Source organism: Hylobates moloch, unplaced genomic scaffold, assembly GCF_009828535.3.
Source record: "Hylobates moloch isolate HMO894 unplaced genomic scaffold, HMol_V3 SCAFFOLD_18, whole genome shotgun sequence".
Classification (NCBI taxonomy): Eukaryota; Metazoa; Chordata; class Mammalia; order Primates; family Hylobatidae; genus Hylobates; species Hylobates moloch.
In genome coordinates, this window is record NW_026652293.1 from 11446609 (window position 1) to 11462460 (window position 15852).

General features: G+C 40.1%; 1 protein-coding gene across 3 annotated transcripts; it reads left to right on the forward strand.

Moving 5' to 3' along the window:
- The first annotated feature begins 3769 nt into the window (after positions 1–3769).
- On the forward strand, positions 3770–13416 carry UBE2T (ubiquitin conjugating enzyme E2 T). Of its 3 annotated transcripts, none has more exons than XM_032136926.2 (7): positions 3770–3818; positions 9566–9738; positions 10330–10399; positions 11834–11939; positions 12054–12152; positions 12296–12379; positions 13112–13416. In XM_032136926.2, exons 2-7 carry the CDS (start codon positions 9630–9632, stop codon positions 13235–13237), a joined length of 594 nt encoding a protein of 197 aa, XP_031992817.1. In that variant the 5' UTR covers positions 3770–3818; positions 9566–9629; the 3' UTR covers positions 13238–13416. The 3 variants fall into 3 exon arrangements, with proteins under 3 accessions (XP_031992817.1, XP_031992818.1, XP_058286591.1); XM_032136927.2 differs by having other exon boundaries at positions 3777–3818; positions 9566–9742; XM_058430608.1 differs by lacking the exon at positions 3770–3818 and adding an exon at positions 3905–4239.
- The last annotated feature ends 2436 nt before the right edge of the window (positions 13417–15852 follow it).

Below are 15852 nucleotides of genomic sequence, written 5' to 3' on the forward strand. Positions count from 1 at the left end.
AACTCCTGGGCTCAAGCAATTCTCCTCCCTCTACTTCCTGAGTAGCTGGGACTATAGGCACATAAAATTATTTTATTTTTAAGTAGAGATGGGTCTTGCTATTTTGCCCAGGCTGGTCTTGAACTCCTGGCCTCAAGCAGTCCTCCCACCTCAGCCTCCCAAAGTACTGAGATTTTAGGTGTGAGCCACCATGCCCAGCCTGAGCTTAAATTTCAACGTGAATTCAGTCTCTTTTTCTTTTCTCTTTTTTTTTGAAATGGAGTCTCCAGGCTGGAGTGCAGTGGTGCGATCTCAGCTCACTGCAACCTCTGCCTCCCGGATTCAAGCAATTCTCACTGAGAAGCTGGGACTATAGGCACCCACCACCACGCCCAGCTAATTTTTGTATTTTTAGTAGAGACAGGGCTTCACCATATTGGCCAGGTTGGTCTCGAACTCCTGACCTTGTGATCCACCCGCCTTGGCCTCCCAAAGTGCTGGGATTACAGGCGTGAGCCACCGCACCCAGCCAAGAATTCAGTCTCAATATAAGGAAGTTCCAGGAAGCCAGAAGTACTTCCTTACCATACCTATTTTATTTGCTTCTTTTCTTTTTTTTTTTTTTTCCTGTGGAATTAAGAGTGTAATACCTTCTTTGGAGATTTTACAGAAAAGTGTAAGTAGTTAAATTCCTTGGATCGTTTAAGTGCATACCTACTTGGAGATAGAGGAATATACCTTCTGGCTATATGATTATTGAAAGTAGTAATAATTATTATAATCTAATTAATTTTACAGGCTCAGCCAAAAAAAATGCCATGAAAACATTCATCTACCTATAATGACTTGAAAAGTTTTTTCAAATCAAAATCCTATTTTTTCTAAAACATCTTTCCCAGCTAGGGCTTACTGAGAATAACTAACACAATCAGCTCATTAAACAAGTATGGTAATTTAAATTTCCTAAATAAGTACTCCATTCTTTTATTATTTATTTATTATTTATTTTTGAGACAGAATCTCACTCTAGATTTGCAGTGGTGCAGTCACAGCTCACTACAGCCTTAACTTCCTGGGCTTAAGTGATCCTCTTACCTCAGCCTCCCAAGTAGCTGGGACTACAGGCATGCACCACCATGCCTGGCTAATTTTTGTATTTTTTGGTAGAGATGAGGTTTTGCCATGTTACCCAGGCTGGTCTCAAACTCCTGGGCTCAAGCGATGTACCCACCTAGGCCTCCGCAGATGTTGGGATTACAGGCATGACCCACTGCACCTGGCTATAAGTATCCTATTCTAAAGAAAATATAAGACTGGCCAACATGGTGAAACCCCGTCTCTACTATAAATACAAAAATTAGCCAGGCATGGTGGTGGGTGCCTGAAGTCCCAGCTACTAGGCAGGCTGAGGCAGGAGAAGCGCTTGAACTCAGGAGGCGGAGGTTGCAGTGAGCAACAGAGTGAGACCCTGTCTCAAAAAAATAAAAAATAAAAATAAATAAGATATATTTTCATATACTACTGAATAAATCCTGACAAATACTACTGTATAAAAATAAAATACAATTTTTATACTTTTACAAGTACTAAGTGAGCCTGCTATGATGTGTTGTTAAAGTGAAGAAACCTTTATAAAATAATAATTTTCATAGCTACACTTTAAAAATAAGTTATAACATTAGAATGCTCCATTTTAAAAAACAATGACACCCGTAAAAAGTTTATGAAAATCTTTTAGCCTGGCCTCTATTCCCACCAGTTAACATACCCCCTCTGGTGGACAAATGGAAACTGTACATTTAGTGTATGGGGTTCTTTCTCTTTTTTTTTCTTTCTCTTTGTTTTCTTCCTCCCTCTCTACCTCCTTTTCTTCCTTCCTCTTTTTTCTTCTATCCTTTTTTCTTTCCTCTCTGTTGCCAAAATCATAGAGACTTACTTGTTTTATCAAACCATCTCTCTTTTCCACCGGACTCAATACAGTTCTTGCTTTTTCTAAGAGACATTTTTAAGATCTATTTCTCAGAGAACCACCCAAGGAAGTAATCAATTTCAGTTCTGAAGACGGAACTGTAATTGAGATACAATTACAATTGGGGCAAGAAGAAAATAAAGACAGGTATTGAAAGGACTAAAACAGAAAACATCAGTAGTAAAATAAGCAGGAACTCAATTATGACAGAAAACACTTCACTAAATGCTGAGTAAATGCTAACAATAAATGCAAACCCTCAACAGCGAACTGGAATTAGACTAGACAAGAATGGGATTCCTTATGTTTGTTTCACAACTTTATAATAATTAATAAACTACTGTGGTTGGCTTATTCCTACAACTAAGGTGAGGAACCCCAGGGGAGTATCACAGAGTCCTAGTGAACATGTGGTGCCCTTGAGAGAAAACGCTACACAATGGTTATGGGGAACCATTTGCCACTTAACACCAGTTTTGACTAGATGTAGACATCACTGCAGTGGCCAAAATTATACTGATTTACAAGTTTAGAAAGAGACTGATTATTACTCCGTTACCAATAATAGTAATAAATAGTATAATAGTAATAAATAATAGTAATAATGATAAATTACTATTAGTATTACCATCATTGTTCCAAAGCTACACAGTGAGCTGAGAGCAGTCAGATGAGGGTTGGCTTTTTGCTTGTTTTGTTTTTCCACCCACAGCATTCCCAAAGTCTAGTCAAGTTCCAGCCATGTCCTTTAGATTAAGTCAGGTCTGTGCCATCTTTTAGCGCTCATGAAGCATTGGCCTCTGGCAGAGGCAGCTCTGAGAAGTTAAGGTTGGCTTAACTATAAACAGGTTCTTCCTTGTTCAGAAAGTACCATGCATCTAGCGTTGGAAGATGGTTTAAAAGTCTATTCCAGCTGGGCACAGTGGCTCACGCCTGTAATCCCAGCACTTTGGGAGGCTGAGACGGGTGGATCACCTGAGGTCAGGAGTTCAAGACCAGCCTGGCCAACACGGTGAAACCCCGTCTCTACTAAAAATACAAAAATTAGCTGGGCATGGTGGTGCTTGCCTGTAATCCCAGCTATTCGGGAGGCTGAGGCAGCAGAATTGCTTGAATCCGGGAGGCAGAGGTTGCAGTGAGCCGAGATTGCACCATTGCACTCCAGCCTGGGTGACAGAGCGAGACTTCGTCTCAAAAAAAAAAAAAAAAGTCATCTATTCCAAAGTGCCACCCCGTACAAGGGTCCTTTCTGCACTATCCCTAACAAGTGATGACCTAACTTCCACTTGAACATTTCCAGTGATGAAGGAATTCACTACCCTACCTACTTTCTTCTTCAGAGTTCTAATTGATAGAATGCTTTCTTGAACTAAGTTCTGCATCTCTTAGACTTTCATCCGTTGTCCTTAAATGTGTCCTCTGAATAAATGTGTCCTCTGAAGTAGTAAAATCTCCCATGTGAAAAATACTTAAAGGAAGACAGCTATCACGTATTCTCTTTTCCAGATTAAATATTTCTGGTTTCTTTCATTGTTCTTGCTAAGAAACGATTTCCAGCTCCTTCCTTGGTCTGACAGAGCCGACTTTGTAACCGAACTTGGACTGCCCGCTGACGTCTCAGGGTTGAGCCGCAGGGTGTAGGAAGCTGAATGGCTGCGCCCGGCGCGCGCTGTCATTTGAATGCGTGAGCGTTCAGAGCGCTGGCCAATAGAGAGGAGCGGTGGCTGCGCTTCTTTCCCGGTGGATTATTGTGGGCCAATCACAATCTTCTCCAGACAGGGGGCGGAGCCACGCCAACCGTCCGAGGTCGCGCAGGCGCTGGTTCCCCGTTGGTCCGCGCGTTGCTGCATGGTGAGGGGTGTCAGCTAAGGTAAGCAAGGAGAGTATTCCGGTTCCCCATCTGAAAGAAGGTACACTGGAGAAGGTCACTGAGTCTTGGGGGGAAGGAATCCTGTTTCCGCCTAATATGGGAGTTTTCGTCTCCTCTGAAAGGAGAGCCTCAGAAAAGCAACTGTTGAGCGGAGGGTCTCACCGTATCTTTGCATGAAATCGTGGTCAGAGCTCCCCCGAGCCGTCCTCCTGCCGCAGCAGGGGGAAATTTGCCAGTAGAAAGGACACAACAGCCCCGCACTTGCTGCGGGTTGTGCACTGGCTGTTCTTTTGCCTTCTTCAACATCTGGTCCAAACCCACGTTTCGTTCATTAATTATCCAAATTTACTGCAGACTTGATACAAAAAAAGACTAGGGACCTGTCGTCAAGGAATTCCTCCTAAGGAGAAGAAACTATCAGGTGAATTAGAACACGATGCAAATAGATGTAGACGCACAGAGGGTGACGTTGGAAAGGTGTGAGGGGTGGGGATGCATTACTGGAGAAGGAGTTGTGATTTAATATGTACTTATCTAAAGGTGTGAAAGAATAAAACTTTTATGGGCAGCAGGAATAGGGCAGTGTGGCTGAAGCATGAGTTTGTGGAGAGTAGATACTGGATATAAGGCGGGATATAAGGGTTAAATTGTAAAGAACCTTTATACCCTGAAAAATAGGCAGTTATTCGTGGCATCTGAGCCAAAGAATGGCATATGCCAATTTTGGTTAATATAGTGAGGCTGGAGTCTGGTTGCTTCCTTGGGAGAAATTGTCTTGCTTGTTCTAATCCTTTTACCATGGCTTTCCACTGTTCTCATTTTATATAAAGGTATACTTTATACTTGTGATACTTTTACTGTACAGTCAGCCCTCGGTATCCATGAGGGATGGTTCCAGGACATCCTGCGGATCCCAAATCCACCAAAGGTCAAGTCCCAGATATAAAATGGTGTAGTATTTGCATATAACCTATGCATGTCCTCCCATATACTTTATATTTAAGAGATGGGGATATCCTTTGTTGCACAGGCTGGTTCTTTTTTTTTTTTTAGAAAGAGTCTCGCTCTGCCACCCAGGGCTGGAGTGCAATGGCGCGATCTTGGCTCACTGCAACCTCCACCTTCCTGGTTGAAGCCATTCTCCTGCCTCAGCCTCCCAAGTAGCTGGGATTACAGGCGTGCACCACCACACTCTGCTAATTTTTGTATTTTTAATAGCGATAGGGTTTCCTCATGTTGGCCAGGCTGGTCTCAAACTCCTGACCTCAAGTGACCCACCCACCTTGGCCTCCCAAAGTGCTGGGATTACAGGTGTGAGCCACCATGGCTGGCCAGTTTTGTTTTGTTTTTGAGACAGAGGCTTGCTCTGTCGCCCAGGCTGGAGTACAGTGGCACGATCTCAGCTCACTGTAACCTCCACCTTCTGAATTCCAGCCTTTCTCCTGCCTCAGCCTCCTGAGTAGCTGGGATTACAGGCCTTCACCCCCGCAGCTGGCTAATTTTTATATTTTTAGTAGAGAGGGGATTTCCCCACATTGGCCAGGCTGGTCTCGAACTCCTGACCTCAAGTGATCCACCTTCCTCGGCCTCCCAAAGTGCTGGGATTACAGGCATGAGCCACCGCACCAGGCCTCACAAGCTGGTCTTGAACCTCTGCATGTCCTCCCATATACTTTATTTATTTTAGAGATGGGGGTTCTCCTTTGTTGTACAGGCTGGTCTTGAACCTCTGGCCTCAAGTGATCCTTCTGCCTTGGTCTCCCAAAGTGCTGCAATTACAGGTGTGAGCCACCTTGCCCAGCCCTGCCCCCATATACTTTGAATTATTTCTTGATTACTTATAATACCTAATAAAATGCTAAGTAAATTGTTGTTAACACTGTATTGTTTAGGGAATAATGACAAGAAAAAAATGTATAGTACGTGTTTGGACGAATTTTTTTTTTTTTTTTTTGAGACAGAGTCCTAATCTATCGCCTAGGCTGGGGTGCAGTGGCATGATCTTGAAGTACAAAACACTTCCAGCAAAAAATCTTTATTTTTAAGAAAAAAGTTTTTTTTCTCATTTTCTATTTTTGTCATAAATTTTTGTTCTTTCCAGTGGAACCAAAACTTGAACTTCCTTTTGGTTGATACATGCCCAGCAAGACTGATCAAAGAAAAGATGGCACAGATAAACAGTGTTAGAAATGAAAATGGAAACATAACCATAGATAACTACAGAGATTAAAAAGATAAAACATTATACAAATAAATTTAAAATTGCATGTAATAGATAAATTTGTGGAAAAATTTAACTGGCCAAAATCGATGCAAGAATAAATAACTTGAATAATATTTAAATAAATTGGATTTGTAGTTTAAAATTTTCTCAAAATGAAAACACCAGGACCAGATAGAGTTATTCCAGACAACCTAGTAACAAATTATCTCTTTGACTAATCCACAATATGTTAAAAAAAAAAAAAAAAAAAAAAGGAGGCAATACTCCCTAACTCATTTTAGGAGGCTGGCATAACCTTGATACCTAATAAAGACAAAATTAGAAAGGACAGTTATAGGCCAGTCTTATTGATTAGCATAGTGTTAAAAGCTTTGCCTTTAAGGTTAGAAATCTGACAAGAATGCCAACTATCAGCTTTTCTTTCTTTCTTTTGTTTTTTTCTTTTTTTTTTTTTTTTTGCTGTTATTGAGGCAGGGTCTCACTCTGCGTCCCAGGCTGGAGTGCAGTGGCACAATCATAGCTCACTACAGCCTCAATCTCCCCGGGCTCAGGTCATCCTCCCACCTTAGCCTCCTGAGTAGCTGGGATTACAGGCTCATGCCAGCATGCTTGGCCCAGCTATCAGCTTTTCCATTCAACATTTGTACTAGAAGTTACTGTCAGAATAGAAGGCAGGAAAAGAATTAGAAGGGAAGAAATAAACTGATTATATGTGAATGATATGATTGGCAGTGTGGAATTACCATTCCCAGACGGCTCCCCATCCCAAATAGATTCATCATTAGCATTACTAAGGCTTTGGTTAAAAATCAACTGGATTGGCTGGGTGAGGTGGCTCACGCCTGTAATCCCAGCACTTTGAGAGGCTGAGACGGGTGGATCACCTGAGGTCCGTGGTTTGAGACCAGCCTCACTAACATGGAGAAACCCTGTCTTTGCTAAAAAAATACAGTATTAGCCGGGCCTAGTGGTGCATGCCTGTAATGCCAGCTACTCAGGAGGCTGAGGCAGGAGAATCGCTTGAACCCAGGAGGTGGAGGTTGCGGTGAGCCAAGAGCACACCATTGCACTCCAGCCTGGGCAACAAGAGCAAAACTCCATCTCAAAAAAATAAAAAAAATCAATTAGATTTACATGTATCAGTAAGAAATAGGTAGAAAATAGTGTTTTTGAAAAGATAGCAAAAATATAAATACTTAGAAATAAGTCTAACAAAAATTAGGTAAAGCTTTATAGAGAAAATTATAAAACCTTTGGAAAGCATCAAAAAAAAAAAAGACTGAAACAGCGTGCTCATGGATCTTAGGATTCAATATCATAAAGATATGTTATCTCCAAATTGATCTATAGCATCGATAAAATTACACTCCAAATCGCAGAACCCTGTTATGATTTGGATTACAATTTCAGATATACATATTTATGTATATATTTATGGACTTATGAACTGATTCTCAAATCTATATGGAAGAGCAAAGAGTGAAGAATAATCAAGTCATTCCTGAAGAAAAAGACCAGGTGGATAAGCTGTAGTAAAACATCACATTGTACACCTTAAATATATACAATTTGTATTTGCCAGGTATACCTCAGTAAAGCTGGGAAAAAATTTAAACAATAAAAAATGAATAAGCTATAGTAATTCAAACAGTGGAGTATTGTCTCAGAAATAATCCACTTGACCAGTGGAACAAATTCAAGAGTCCCAAGACAAATCCACACATATAGAAATTTAATTTATAGTAATATCAGCAGGGAAAGGATGGACTTATTCAGTAAATGGTGTTAGAACAATTGACTATTCCTATGGGGAAAAACTTTAAATTGGACCCCCACCTCACTCACTATACATAAAATTAAATTCCTAGTGGATTCAATATTTAAATTTGAATAGCAAAATTATAAAATATTTGAAGGCTATGTAGGACTATCTCTACATTTGGGGGTAAGGAAAAATTTAATACACAAAGTATAAATGTAAAGAAAGAGATTTTAAGATTGATTATGTTAAGAGTATGTGTTCATTGAAAGACACCATGTACAACATGGAAAGATAAGCATAAACTGGGGGATATTTGTAACACATTAAAGGATTGGTGTCGGCTGGGCACGGTGGCTTAACGCCTGTAATCCTAGCACTTTGGGAGGCCCAGTTGGGTGGATCACCAGGTCAGGAGTTCAAGACCAGCCTGGCCAAGATGGTGAAGCCCCATCTCTACTAAAAATACAAAAAGTAGCCAGGCGTGGTGGTGGGCGTCTGTAATCCCAGCTGCTCAGGAGGCTGAGGCAGAGAATTGCTTGAACCCAGAAGGCTGAGGTTGCAGTGAGCTGTGATTGCACCACTGCACTCCAGCCTGGGCAACAGAGTGAGATTCTGTCTCCAAAAAAAAAAAAAAAAAAAAAAAAAAAAGGATTGGTATCCTTTGCTTGGTTAGTAAAGAGAGAACTGGAGTTGAGAAGAGTGTTGGGTGAGTATGTGTGTGGGTGTTGGTTTTAGGTGAGAGAGACTTTGAGCATATTTGAATATTGAGGGTAAGAAAGATGGAATAATTGATGGACTGGTATCCCTGAAGATTGGGAGAAGGTGGAATCCATAACACATGGAGAGAACCTCAGACATTTAACATTTGTTTGTACCTAGAATGTTGACTATCTCTACCATTCTTGCTCTCACAAAGCATATTAGACTTCCTCACAACAGCTAATATTTGTCAAGTCCCTTACTATGTCAGGCATGCTAAGGCTATAATAGTAAGCAAAATCAGACCCAGGCCTGGCCTCATGAGTTTACAGTTTATCAGTGGAAACACCCATTATTTAAAACCTTTAGTGTTTTTATTTTTTGCAGAACTTTTTGCATTTTTAATTCTTTATTTTAAAAATTATTTGCTTGCGTAGATAAACGTTCATAAGGGAATGGAAAAACTCAGATTCCCTTGTCAGAATAGAGATTAATAAGAGGAATGTTGACCTGGCATGGTGGCACACACCTGTACTTCCAGCTACGTAGGTGGCTGAGGTGGGAGGATCACTTGAGCCCAGGGAGTTGAGGCTGCAGTGAGCGGAGATCATACCATTGCACTCCAGCCTGGGTGACAGAGCAAGACCCTGCCCCCCCCCCCAAAAAAAAGGCTGGGTGCATTGGCTCACACCTGTAATCCCAGCACTTTGGGAGGCCAAGGCAGGCGAATCACCTGAGGTCAGGCATTTGAGACCAGCCTGGCCAACATGGCGAAACCCTGTCTCTACTAAAAATACAAAAATGAGCTGGGCATGGTGGTGCACGCCTGTAATCCCAGCTACTCTGGAGGCTGAGGCACGAGAATTGCTCAAACCCAGAAGGTGGAAGTTGCAGTGAGCTGAGATGGTGTCACTGCCCTCCAGCCTGGGTGACAGAGTGAAACTGTGTCTCAAAACAAAAAAGAGGACTCTGTCCCCCACCCTCACTACACTGAAGCTGTTTGCTGAAAACTTCATAGTCATTATTGCTGATGATTTTATGGTCACCTCTTTTCTCCTCCAGTGCATCCCAGGCAGCTCTTAGTGTGGAGCAGTGAACTGTGTGTGGTTCCTTCTACTTGGGGATCATGCAGAGAGCTTCACGTCTGAAGAGAGAGCTGCACATGTTAGCCACAGAGCCACCCCCAGGCATCACATGTTGGCAAGATAAAGACCAAATGGATGATCTGCGAGCTCGTAGGTATCAAATCATGTATATGATGAAAGTCATGACCCTATTGAAGATTGTGCTGAAATAAAACATTTTGTGTATTCTTCTAAAGTAAGGAGCAGTTATAAGGTCAGAGTGCCCTACCATCTTTCTACCTTAATTTGTTTACATTTATAAAAGGTTTGCTTGACATTTCTTGCTTCTTTGACTTTTTATTATACCTTATGCTGATTTATAGCCAAGATTTAAAGCAGTGAAGCAGTGTTTAGATCAAAGATAACCATCTCAAATATCTGTGAGGCCAGATGGGAAACATACATGATTAGAATACTGCAGTCCAAACAAAACAAGTCTGTAGGTTGTATTTGGTCTTGTGGCCAGCATTTTGCAACTTCTGCTTTAGATTTTCTATATGTCCTTTGTTTGACACTATTAACTTTTTGAGTACATTAGCATTGTGGTGTGTTGCATGAGGACTTGTTAAAGTCCTGAGAGAGAATTATTGTCCTAGGCCTAGTTTCTCTATTAGGACCATAGACCTCATTAGCTCCATATGGTAGTAATTCAAATGATCTGATTCCCTTTTAACTTTTTCTTTCTTTCTTTTTTCTTTTAAGAAATATTAGGTGGAGCCAACACACCTTATGAGAAAGGTGTTTTTAAGCTAGAAGTTATCATTCCTGAGAGGTTAGTATGAATCAGCTTCTCAACCTACATGGTAAAGTGCATTTATAAATTGGGAGATAGAGCAATGTAGTAGATAGAGCATAAAGGGCTAGGTTTTAATCCTGGCCTTATCATGACTTAATGTGACCTTGACCAAGTTATTTTATCTCTCTGGAGTTCAGTTTCCTTCTCCAGAATAATGGGCCAGATCACGTCAAAGACCCCCTCACTTTCTAAATTGTGATAAAATATACATAACATAAAGTTGACCATTTTTAAGTGTACAGTTCAGTGGTATTAAATACATTCACATTGTTGTGCAGCCATCACCAATATCTATCTCCAGAACTTTTCATCCTCCCAAACTGACACTTCATAGCCATTAAACTCTAACTCCCCATTTCTCCCTGCTCTCAGCCCCTGGCAACCACCATTGTGCTTTCTTAACATTAAGCTCCCCCCACTTTTTCTTTTAACATTTATTTTAAGTTCTGGGGTACATGTGCAAGTTTGTTATATAGGTAAACTCATGATATCACGGGGATTTGTTGTACAGATTATTTCGTCACCCAGGTACTAAGCCTAGTATCCAGTAGTTTTGCCCTTCTCTGTCCTCCCACCCTCCACCCTCAGGTAGGCCCCAGTGTCTGTTGTTCCCCTCTTTGTGTCCATATGTTCTCATCATTTAGCTCCCACTTATAAATGAGAGCATGTGGTATTTGGCTTTCTGTTCCTGCAAAGACCATGATCTCGTTCTTTTTTATGGTTAAGGCCCCTTTTAATTAAAGTCTCCTTTAAGGCTCTCATCAGGTGAGTTACAGTTGTAGTTTTGTACAGAACGGGGAAGGGAAGAAATAACTATTCAACAGTTGAAACATAGACATCTAATCGCTAGGTCAGATCCTGGCCAAACTTGTTAAAGTCTTCAGAGAATAGCTTAATAATCATGTGATGCATCAGTTCTAAAAATAGACTGGGAACTTTGCAAGGTCTATGTCTCACTAAAGATATGTAATAACCAAATGCAATGTGTGAATTGTAATTGAGTCCTGTTTTGAAAAACCGAGCTGTAAAAAATAAAAACTGGGGAGAACAATTGAAATCTGAACAGTAAATGATATTAGGGAATTAGTTCTTAAATTTTTCATAGGGGTAATAGTATTGCGTTTATATGGGAGAACGTTCTTATTCTTAGAAGATATGCTTGAGTATTTAGAAAGTAAAGTGGCTTGAATCCAGGTCATAGATATATGGATGTTTTCAATACTGTTATTTCAAACTGATTTATTTTAAATTTTCATAATGAAAATTTAGGAAGAGAGAAAGTTTGCCTCCCAAAGGCAGTCTCTCTGACATTTCTATAATACCAAAATTATTGTGACCAAGAAACTATTTAAATGTATTTAGAAGCAAAATTATATAATGAAAATTATCTGTTGTCTTATTCTTTCATAGGTACCCATTTGAACCTCCTCAGATCCGATTTCTCACTCCAATTTATCATCCAAACATTGATTCTGCTGGAAGGATTTGTCTGGATGTTCTCAAATTGCCACCAAAAGTGAGTTGTGGGTAAATGGTTGACTCTACAGCATTTTATTTTCTTCATCTATTAAACTTGAATTAGAGTATCACATTCTAATATAAAAGCAACTGTTTATCTGTTTGTGTATAGGGTGCTTGGAGACCATCCCTCAACATTGCAACTGTGTTGACCTCTATTCAGCTGCTCATGTCAGAACCCAACCCTGATGACCCGCTCATGGCTGACATAGTAAATATCCCCATTTTCCTCTGCAACACATATCCTACCTTGTCTATACCGCTAACTCTCCCTGTGTGAGGATAGCTGCAGCAGCTCTAACCACTGTAAATCATGTTTTTCTCCATTAACTCTTTTCTTTGATTTCATCTCAGTCCTCAGAATTTAAATATAATAAGCCAGTCTTCCTCAAGAATGCCAGACAGTGGACAGAGAAGCATGCAAGACAGAAACAAAAGGTATGATGTTTGCTACTATTGTCAGTTAATTAAGTATATATAGTATAAAGTATATGTGTATAAATAATGTTTTTTAGATTTCCCAAATTTGTACTGAACTCTAAAATGACTAGTTAATCTTTTTCTCCTATTGCAACCTTCTAAATAATCATTCAGCAGAATAGCCTAATAGCTCAACCAATAGTAGATGTTTCATAACAGTTGTCACCTATTGGGCAACACTAGAGGGCAGGCAGCATCTGGTTAATTTTTTTAATATTGCAGGTAGCAGGGATAGCGGGGTGGTGTCTCAGATTCTTTTTTTCTAAGTTGTCCTTTTAACACTGAGAAGAATCTATATTTGCAGGGGCTAGTTGCAGAGATAGGGGAAAACTTTTCTTATGGGACCATTCGTGGAAGAAGGTTGAAGGAAAAACTTCAGGTTGATAGAATTTCCTCATTTAGCAAAATGCAAATTACAGGAACATGGAAATTAGCACAGCATAGTTCTTGCTGAGTTATACCATCTTTCAGATTGAGTTAAATAGCAGTTGTGTTACTCATAAAAAGAAATAAAAATTAAAACCCCCAAAAATTGAGGAAGATGTTTTTGAGAGAATATCGTATGCACAATGCTGTATATAAATCTTGCAACAAAGAAGTACGTGGAAATAATATTACAGAGCTTCATTTTTCTCCATCCTGGCATTTGTGTGAACCTTACTGTATTTCACCTTGTCTCCTCCTTTTTAGGCTGATGAGGAAGAGATGGTTGATAATCTACCAGAGGCTGGCGACTCCAGAGTATACAACTCAACACAGAAAAGGAAGGCCAGTCAGCTAGTAGGCATAGAAAAGAAATTTCATCCTGATGTTTAGGGGACTTGTCCTGGTTCATCTCAGTTAATGTGTTATTTGCCAAGGTGATCTAAGTTGCCTACCTTGAATTTTTTTTTTTAATATATTTGATGACATAATTTTTGTGTAGTTTATTTATCTTGTACATATGTATTTTGAAATCTTTTAAACCTGAAAAATAAATAGTCATTTAATGTTGAGTACGTGTTTATCCTGAATGTATGTCTGGGAGTAAACTGGCCAGAGAGCTATATAATCAGAATGTTAAAATATTTGGAATTGTTGTCCTTTAGTTTGTCAACTTACCAGCATCACTAACGATATTGAATGTTTGACACAGATGTAAAATAGCTGTAGAAACAATTCAATTACCCTTACACTTTCAGGGATGATAGCTTTGCTGAGGTCTTAAAATAATGTGGGAAGAAGATAATAGATCCTTTTGCAAATTTTTTTTTTTTTGCAGCTTTCACTTTTTGTGATTTACATAGCTGACCAGAATTCTGTGATAAAACTTTCACTTGTTCAACAAATACTTACTGAACACCTACTGTGTGCCAAGCATTATGCTGGTGTTTGAGAATGAAATGGTGAGAAAATCAGATGTGAGATTAACCAAATACTCATACAAATTTAAGTAGGGATTTCCTCTCTCCAGCATCATTTTATGACAAGTACCATTCTGGACAATTCGGTGCCAAACTTGAATTCCCTACTCATGATTTTGTAATATACTTGACTTATCTTTATAATTCTATTTAAATGACAGAGATAACAGATTTGAGCAGAAATCAGCTGAAGTAGGAAGAGGTCACCCAGGCCAAGTGAAGACTTTGAGGAATGTATTGTAGATATTGGACCTGCCTAGGCAGATGACTAAAGACTATAATGCCCTTGTCCATATCACAGTGTACCAATGATGATTTTTTACCTAGGCTAGGCACCATGCATGTAAAATGCATCTCTGAATAGGCACCTTTTATTCCTCTACCTATGAATTACCTTATACTCTTTACTGAGCAGCAGCCTGCCATACTGCTTATGTGGTGTTTAGACTCATGCAAGGACAACAAGAAGTATGAATTTATGTAATCCATTAATGACAGGTCATGGCAGAAGCTAAAAATACAAATTTCTAACTAACTTCTACAGAATTTTTGAACCCACTTTTCAAAATCAGTTACTGGTCTTTTTTTAAAGCCCATGAATTAATTCTATTCCAGGCTTGTTTCCTATGTTTATGCATACTTAAGTCAGGTTTGGAGTTCCTAGATTCCGTTAGTATAGAAATTAGGATACTTAGAGTTGTGAGTGAAATTCAGCTCACACTGGTGATAATGAAAGAAGTTCATTGCCTTACTAAATAGAAAGTCCAGGGGTAGAGTGAACATCTGGGTTGGTGAATTCAAAGGCTCAACAATATCATCAAGATCTTGGTCTCTCCATCTGCCATCCATAGTATCAGCTTTCTCTTAGGCTGTTTGTTCCTTAAGTTTTTTCCCCCTCCTAGGATGACTACCAGCAGCAGTTGGGGTTATGTACTTTCTATCCAGCCAGGCCAGGAGGCTCTACTTTCCATGAAACAAAAGTCCCTGTGGACCGCCCTGAAAGCAATCACTGTGGCCAGGGAAATGCCATGTGCTGATTGCTCTGGGCTAAACCCAGACATGAAGTGAGAGGTGGACTTAGGGAGTAGTTGTAGGAAAAGAGCACCTCCTGTAGGACAAAACCCCTTAAACTTCTATCACCATGTCTAGTCAGCTCTACCAGCTACTTTTCCCTACCTTTACTTAAAACACTAGTTCAGCTGCCATCATCTCTCACCTGCACTTTAGCCATAGCCTTCTATATTGTTTCCTTGCCCCCATTCTTGACCTTTGACACTCCATGCTGTTCACAGCAGCAAGAATAATCTTTTGACAATGTAAGTCAGATTTGGCTTCATTCCTCCAAGTGGCTTCATCTTGCAATTAAAAGCCTAGTCTCCTTCCCTGACCCATAAGACCCTGCATGATCTGGCCCCTGCTTGCCTTATCTATCCATCCTCATTGCATACCCTCAACCCCTTATACCTTACACTCTTCCAGCCACACAGTCCTTTCAGTCTCTTGAACACAGCTAGCTCATCCCTACTTAAGGGATTTCACATATGCTATTTCCTCTGCCTCCTACATTTCCCCAGGATAGTCTCAGCTTGAATGTAGCTGCCTTAGAAAGTCCTTTTCTATCCCATCTAAAGGAGCCCTAGATCCTCAGTTACTCTCTGGTCCATAGCCTATTACCCTAATTAATTTTCTTTATAGCACTTGTACCTATCTGGAAATGTGTTCATTTTTTAATGTGTATATTGTCTCTAAGCACTGGGGATATAGTGGCTACAAGGAACTTTTCTCTCTAATCACAAGAAACACCAGAGCCAAAAGCTATTAGAAGTCATCCAACCATTTCTCTGCCTGAAGTACTGAGGACTGGGCTAGAGAACAGAAGTGACATGCCTGAGGATTTAAAAGCCCAGCTCCCTACTCCCAGCTCAGGGAAGGATGGCAAAAGGCTAAAAGCATGGACTTAGGTCAAGGAGACCCGGTTTCAGCTCTGGCAGTGCTACTTACAAGTTGTGTGACCTTAGCTTTCTACTC

Excerpts from the sequence above, each read along its gene's own strand:
- UBE2T (XM_032136926.2), top strand. The coding sequence starts at position 9,630 with ATGCAGAGAGCTTCACGTCTGAAGAGAGAGCTGCACATGTTAGCCACA. Across the intron at positions 9,739-10,329 it reads AATGGATGATCTGCGAGCTC|AAATATTAGGTGGAGCCAAC; the intron begins GTAGGTATCAAA and ends TTTTCTTTTAAG. Across the intron at positions 11,940-12,053 it reads TTCTCAAATTGCCACCAAAA|GGTGCTTGGAGACCATCCCT; the intron begins GTGAGTTGTGGG and ends GTTTGTGTATAG.